This window comes from Buteo buteo, chromosome 3, assembly GCF_964188355.1.
Source record: "Buteo buteo chromosome 3, bButBut1.hap1.1, whole genome shotgun sequence".
Lineage (NCBI taxonomy): Eukaryota > Metazoa > Chordata > Aves > Accipitriformes > Accipitridae > Buteo > Buteo buteo.
The window spans coordinates 6,474,162-6,482,089 of NC_134173.1; the positions used below are offsets into that span (position 1 = coordinate 6,474,162).

Genomic DNA, 7,928 nt, shown 5'->3' on the forward strand with positions numbered 1-7,928 from the left:
TTCAAACTGCTGAACTAAATAACGATTCTCTCAGTATTTCACCACAGCAGTGACTCACTTTCGCCACCAGGAGAGGGGCTTTTCAAGCTCTTGCTCATCAGATCCCATTGAAGCAATGAATGCAAAAGGCCAGGCCAACAACATCATAAAAGCAGCAAAAAAGAGTCGGATAGGAAACAGAGTCAAGGTCATGAAGGCAATCTGCAAAATCCAAAACAAATGCATTATTCTAACACAATCTTGGACTGAAAAAGCCACTGATTCCTAGAAACTGATCTGAAGTCTTAATTTAAAAATATCTGATGTTAAAAACAGCAGAATACACTTCAATTCCAAACAAATAATTGTTGTCTACGCACAACAATTTTGTACTCACCCACCTTAATTATAGCTGAAATACAGCACACTCTTTAATGCTAATGCAGTCAGCTTTCCATATTTCTTCAGACCCTGTTTGTCAGTGAATACATCCGCATGCTCTTTTCCCTTTCTGCAGCCTCACATTAAGTAAATATTTAGTATGGGTGTGTTGTAAATCTTGCTGCACTACAGAGAAGCCAGTCCATCACAGCAGCTCCCAGTCAGTGATGTGCACTTCTTTAGCAGCGTGCATTCACATGGCAACACAGGAGCCAACCTAGAAAGATCTTCCAGGACTGGGCAGGCACCAGTTCCTCTGCTGTATGTTCTTGGAACCAGAAGCTGTGGGGAACCACAGGTAGAACGCTGCAGAGACCTCTGGACAAATACCCAGACACACATACGAGTTTAAGTTCCAGGTCTGCACTAACAAGCGCAACCCCCTGGAAAGCAGAGGTTTTCAAGAAGTTATCCTCACCTGGGAAGCCATGGTGAACCTAGCTGCCTCTGTACCTCCTTCCAGCGCTCTAGTTCTTGGAAAGCCCATTCCTAGCCAGTCAGCCCTCTGCCTTCAACTTTGGCAAAAACCACGTCATGTTGGAACTCCTCCCGCGGTCTTCTGAAGAATTGTCCCAAAAGTAGGGCCTTTCCTGAGCTGTTTGGAGTTGTTCCTAACTGTCCTCCAGAAAACACAACAGCTATGTGTGCAATGATCCACTTGCTCCAGGAAACGGTTCCAAGAGCCAAGAGTCCCCATCTTTTTCACTCAAAGGACAGGAAGAAAGAAAAAAAAGCTCTTAACGTGGAGGAGGATACAGCTTCAGATGACCGGCTAAGGGAGACAAAGGGAACTGAAAACTGTCTGAAGCTGACTGGGGTAGCACTAAAGCTCCTCAAGCTGTACAATGGAGGCTAGCAGAAGATGAAGACAACACTACAAAATAGAAGGGCCATGTAAAGAAAGAGAATTCAAAAGGAAATATGCTACATATTCATTGGTGCACCAGGTGAGGTAAAAAAGCACTTTTCAGCATCACAATGGCTGGGCAAGGATGAGTAATGAGGCATAAGATGCTGTCTCATGTTGTGCTTAATCTGACGCATCTCCAGGCTGCTGTGGAAAGCATTATTCGTGTTCTTCTTCTCTTCCCTGATGCAGATATAGTCATCCCACAGCGCAGTTTTCCATTGATCAGTTCCTGCTTCCTCTCACTTCCCAAAACAGCTCAATAACCAACTCACCCTGTAGCTGTACAAATCTGTAGGTCTAGGGTAGGGACAGGGAACACATAGCAGGAGAAAAGCCCAAGTTACCAGTTTCAAGCCCTAAGCTATCAGCCCACTGCAATGTCAAGATTTTATAGTGATGGTTCAGACTGGCACCATCATCTCATAACAACCATGGTCTCACTCCCCAAGACAGGATTCCAGTCCCTGGGTCTGCAGAATCAAAAGAAAAAGGATCTTTTTTCTTCGATAGGCTAGTTTCCCAGATGAACCAGTACAACTTCCTAAACTGCGTCAGATGAGCACTGAAGTCATACTAACTCATGCAACTCTGCATCCATAGACAAGACCACCATGTCTGGCAGCAAATAGGGGAGCATTCATCTGCAAACTGGAAAAAGAGAGAGCAGCTGCCTTCTAAGCTCGCAAAATGAGAAGAACCAACTGTCAAGAAAAAAGGGAAATAGAATGCAGGTGAGGACACAGTCCTCTGGGATTCACACTCTCTCCCACTCCTCAAAGTCTCCTCCCTACACCAGGGCAAAGCTGAATGGCAGGTGACTGCTGGTCAGCTATTCAGTCCTTTGTATCTCTGTAGCAATCCTTTGTCTCAAGACCACTTTAGAGCCACATCACAGAACGGAAGCAGTAGGTGCATCCATAAGCTTGTGTAAGATGGCAAAAATGTGTAGAAAAGGCTTCCTGGTTTTCTGTGTCCAGAGACAGCAGTGGTGGAAATGGCCAGCAAGAAGCAGTTCCAAGTACACAGGTATATGGGGTCTGGCTGTGACGCCTCTTTTTTAGCAGGTGGTAGTGCAGCACCTGTCCACACAAGAAATGTGGTAGGAGAGAGAAGTATGTTTGGCCCATGAAGAAGGTTAGGAATCAACAAAGACACTAACATTTGAAAAGTAGTTCAGTCTACATCTACATTCAGACACCTTCCTGGGTAAGAAAGCTTCTATCCTGTAAAACTTAAGTACAGTAACAGTGTCAGACAGAAAAAGGGAGAAGATCCCATCCTCACTGGCCTCTGTCAGAGATCAGAATGCAGGAGACATACACTCCTGGTCTGACCTTGTACAGACATCTAATTTTGGTGATCCTATTTCTACATATTTAGGACATTCACACAAACATGCTTTCTATTAAAATTACAAACTCTATCTGGCAATAAGTCATATGTAAACACCTGTGTTTTGAGATACATTTAGAAAACCCTAAAGGTCCATTTGGGGCTGCACCTTGGGAGGTTCAGCTCACGACTGATTTTCTCAAGAGGGGTTTCACTACAGCTCATTTAACTTTTGCTGGTCTACAGGATCCTACTTAGTTTTTCAGAAGTTGCAGTGTATGCCGTGAAAGACCCATGGACAGCAGGAAGGGAGAGAATGGTCTTACAGCTTGTAACAGAAGGCTGCCCTGGGAAAATGTACTCCACTCTTCTGTCAGAAGGGCTTCAAACTGATGTAAGGCAAGTCACTTAAGCTGAATAGGTATCATACATTCTCCTTGTTTAGAGACTCTGCATTCAGATTTGAGTATGAACTTACAATGAAGGTATATAATATGAACTTAAGTCCTTTTTAAGTTCTCAAAAACATCAGGTCTTACATAGTTAAGCACTGAGCAAGAGAATCACAGAGTAGCCTTGTTTCTCCTTCTGTATGTCTCCATTTCCTGTCTTCAAAGTCAGTATCATACCTCTCATGCACACAGAAGCTGAAAAAAATGCATCTCTGATATTAGTGGTACAGTGAGAAACATCATTAAAAACCAGTTTATTCACAACATAATTTCCATGACTTATTACAAATTGATGGTCACATATTGGACAAAGAAAATACAATAATTAACTGCACATTTAACATGGTAGAGATTTTGATTTTTCTTTTACACATATCAGAGTCTACATCTTGCCCCACACTTTCACTTCTTCACTATTATCATCCCTATAGCCTCAATTCACCAAAGATGGCACTGAAGGAGCTAGGAATTCATCCCTCATCAATTCTTTTACTACCCACTTTCCCACTCTGCAAGTTCCCCGATTGACACAATCATGGAGATAAATACAGGAGTAGAAATTTTCATGTGCAACTAAGACAATCTAACAGATCACTGCTGCTCAAGAGAGTGGTCTTGTTCACTCTCCCCTCAATCCTCCCCTTGAGTCAGCTCTAGCACTTATCTGAACTTGCAATGAGCCAATACAGCTCATTAGAGTGAAGAAAAGCAATCCCAGCAAAAGAAAACAATCACAATACAGAAAAACACAATAATATGCTGCTTTAATGAGCCAAATCAGCTCACCAAGGCACCAAAGGAACACCAGTGTTGGTGCAATAAAAGGGCCAGAAACACTGGAAGCAAGGAAAACATCATCGTTTTGTGTTTTTAAGTGGCAGGGAAACAAAGCTACGAACACTTTGTGACAGCTCCAGTAATGCTTCTGCCTGTTCTGCAGAGGTAACGAGAATCAAGAGCTTTGACTTATGTGATGGGTGCCCAGAAGGTGTTCGAATGAACAAAATTAACGGTTAATGAAATCGTGTCTGTCTTTCTTCTAGAAAGGATCTCTTTATTGTAGTACTGAAATAAAACAGGTGGCTTCAAGAATGACCCATGCTGTCACCCTCAAATCAGAGTAAAACAACCATCATTTCTACAGGAAGCATGAGACTCAGTTCTTAAATAGCCTTACTGCTTTTACACTCCTGTTATCTCCCAGTTTTAATAAAGCCAGTAAAAGATGATGTGAACAATTCCTCAGCACTCAAATGGATTATTTTTTTCGCTGTTGTTCTTCCTCTTTGCGGTTGTTTTGTCCTCTTACTTTCTACCTTTTTTTCACTCCCACAGTCTCAGTCTGAAATGTTCTAAAATGCATTTACTTTGAGTTGTATTAATGAGCAAAAAAGCTAATCTAACCTCTTGCAGGGTGCAGGATGAGGGAGGGATGAGGTAGCAGTGAAGATAATGGAGCTATCTGGCAGACCATCAGCAACAGAAAACAGACTGTCAGACAAAGCAGTCTTGTCTCCCAGTCCCCTGTGCTCACCAACTTCTTCACATACCTCTAGCCCCCACACGTTCCTAACCTTCCTCGACAGGCTTTGCAATCCCAGAACTCACCTCTGTTAGATTCACAGGGCAGATAGAAAAACCTGTGACACAGTATGTGCCTACAGCTGAACAGGAAGTGAGTTCAGCTGTAATACTTCATACCGAACCCCGAGCAACAGGCCAGGAAAGTATGGAAGAGAACGCAGACTGCTGTAATTCACTGTAAAGCAGCCTCCCCATCGAAGAAGTCTCCCTCTCTGGGAGAGCAGCATTTCTCGTAAGTGGAAGAGTTCCACAGCTCTTCTTTAACAGCCTCTAGGAGCATAACTTTTAATCAGTGAAGATGTTAGGAGAGCACGATCAAGGCAAAGAAGAAAATCTATCATGGTTCTGTATATCAGCTTGTGTGCTTTTTCCTCACATAATACTGCAAAAATAAGACTGCAAGAAAGGCTGGGTTAAAGAAGTCTGTGCCGCTGTACATCAATAAAAAACTGCTGACTTAAAAAGCAAGACCAAGTCACACTCCTTGGCGAGGCTATTCCTTTGGTCTGCACACTGTAAAAACTATGGAGCTTTAAACACATCTTACAGTTTTCATTGAAAATAACAAATCCTTGAAATCCAGTGGCAAAGCTCACATCTCATACAGATGTACAGGACAGCCCACACAGAAGGCAGGTATGTTCTATAACCAGTCACTTTGCTGGTGAAGCAGCTAAAGATCTGTTAGGACTAACAACAGATCAGCAATACTAGTAGCTCCTATGAGACTCAATACTGCAAAAAGTGCGGAACTGGTACTCTGCCCTCCCAACAGTATTTTTTAAATTACTTATAAATAACCAAGTTTAAAGCAATATTAGAGAGATAAATTGCCACTGCAAGTTAAAATATTGTTATTATTATAATTAGATACAATCCTAGTCCATATGAACACATGCTATCTTTGCTTCCCTCTGCTCCCTGGAAGACTTCTGCCTCATTGATTACATAGAAAACATGACTTAAGGAACAAAGTAAGGTTACATGGAAAAGAAATCATTACAACTATGCGATTTATTGAGGAAGCTCTAGGTATAAACTGAATGAGGCAAATGACACCAACCTCTTCGCCCATTCAAACAACAATCTATCCGTAACCAGTGAATACATACTGGGAACCTTCCTTAAAAACCTTTTCCACTGGAGTCTCCTATAAATTCCTTGGCTGCCAGATACTTAACATAAGGCACATTCTGTTGTTTTGTAAGTCAGGCCATACATGTCTTGTGTTAAGTATCTGGACAGCAACAGGGCAATGCGACAATGAACTTTGCTCAGAACATAAATTAAAGTTAGATCTAAAGCGCCTTGATCAGAGAGGTTCAATATTAGCGGATCTTAATTTCCACATTTATAGGTACTGTAGGCTGTTAGGCCCCCAAAACAACAGTTTTAAGGCACTGAAGTATTACAGTGATGAAAGTAATAGAAATGGCCAGCCCCTTATTAGGTGAGCCTTTGATGGTATTTCTTCATCCAGCAACTGACCCAGATCTTACCGAAAGGCTAAGACAAGGGCCATGCCCTCTGAATATCCAACCACCTACTGCTCACTGTGCGAGATGAGCCAGGCAGTGGCACGGAGGAAAAACAAAACAAAACAAAAAAACCAACAAAAACACACAAACCGATGAACAAAAAGCCATGCAACTGCAAATTCGCATTTTAATACCGGTTCCTGTCATCTCACGCTACCTGTACAATGCGTAAATTATGCCGCAGGGATTATTTATATTTACCCAGGGGCCAAACTTGAGAGGCAGGGGATGCCTCGGCCCAGGCATACCTTAACTCGACGCTGGAAAAAAAGAGTGCCTCCACGGGACTGCTCCCCTACCCCCCCCAATTAAAAAAAAAGACAACACAAAAGCCACAAAACAACACAAAACCGTATTTAAAAACCACCCAAAACAATAGTTTTGGTTGTTTTTTTTTTTAAGAAAGCGGCGGTGAAGAACTTGAGGAACACGCCCAGCCAGCGGCGGGCGCCTCAGCGGCCGTTGGCCCCGCGAGCCCCCGCGCCTCCCTCACGGCCGTCCCCCCCCCCCCCCACTCCCTCCAAACCCCCACCGGTTTTTCCCCGGTCCCGCCGCCCCCGGCGGCTCCCAATGCCCGGTCGGCAGGCTACCTCCGCCCGCCGCAGGACGCGGCCCGCCAGCCGGTACGCCGCGGAAGGAAGCAGCAGCGGCGGCGGCGGGGGTGGGCCGGGCCCCGGTCTCCCCTACCTTGGCTTTCTCCAAGGGGCTGAGGCGCAGCTGGTGCACGAAGGGACTCCGCGGCGGCGGCCCGCGCTCCCGGCTGCCGGCCACGCAGCATCCCCGGCCGCGGCTGCTTAACTTCATGGCGGGGCAAGACTACCGAGCGGCCCAGCAACCAGAAAGAGAGAGAGAGGAGGGCGCGGACGCTGCGTTAGCGACCGCTACTGTCGTCGTCCCACCCACCCCCGGTCCCCGCTCCGAGTAACGGCGACGGGCGAGAGCACCGGCGGCCAGCTCGCCCTCGCCACTGAGAGACGCCGGCCCCCGCCCTCCTCAGGGGCCGGCGCATGCGCCCTGCGCGCCGGCTACAGCGGCTCTACGGCGGAGGCGCCGGTTTCCGCGTCGGTTGAGAAGGAGAGAGAAGGAGGGGGGGGGGGGGGGGCGCGCGCGCACGCACTCGCGCGCCCCCCCCCCCCCCCTCATCCCCGTTCCCCTCAGGGCATGCTGGGAGAGCGGTCCCGCCTCGCTCCCTCACGGCGGGCTCTGGGGCGGGTGGGCTGTGTGGGGAGGGTGGAGGATGAAGGGGGGGGGGGGTTCTCCGCGGCCGCGCTGAGGCCGTGTTACCCGTAGGAGGAGGGAAGGGGGGCGGCTGAAAGGAGCACCGGGGGTCGGGGGTTGAGGGGGGGGGGGGGGAGTGAGGGGGAGCGGCCGCCGTCCAGCTCAGGTGCGCCCCGGGGTCGGTGGGGGGGGGGGGGCACCCCCGGTCGGGTGGGACAGCTGAGGGGAATTTTTTATGTTTTTTAAAAATTGAGGAATTAAAAGGGATAAGGGGCATCTCGCTGAGGTGGAGGTGGTTCTTCGCTGCTGTTAGCACTAACGAGATGGGCGATCGGTAATGATGAACGTCGCCGCCGTACCGGGAAGAAGCGAGGTGTTTGCCAGCTCCGTGGGGAATCTTCTCTTCCGAGAAAACCTAGACGTTCTTTAATGAAGAGTCTAGCTAATTTGCACCCTGGGATCTTGACAGAGTTG

At 46.9% G+C, this 7,928-nt stretch overlaps 1 protein-coding gene across 5 annotated transcripts in view; it reads right to left on the reverse strand.

Annotated features, from left to right (window-relative positions):
• The window catches only part of LPCAT1 (lysophosphatidylcholine acyltransferase 1), a 64,041-nt gene extending 56,843 nt beyond the window's left edge, over window positions 1–7,198 (reverse strand). The window contains exons 1-3 of one of the 5 annotated variants that reach the window (XM_075022756.1): window positions 839–2,409; window positions 381–702; window positions 59–201 (exon numbers count right to left, since the gene is read on the reverse strand). In XM_075022756.1, the coding sequence (XP_074878857.1) occupies window positions 59–192 (134 nt within the window). In that variant the 5' untranslated portion in view covers window positions 193–201; window positions 381–702; window positions 839–2,409. Of the gene's footprint in view, window positions 1–58; window positions 202–380; window positions 2,410–6,923 lie in introns of those variants that run through there. The other 4 variants (XM_075022755.1, XM_075022752.1, XM_075022754.1 and 1 more) reach the window with 4 other exon arrangements.
• Between the last annotated feature and the right edge of the window lie 730 nt (window positions 7,199–7,928).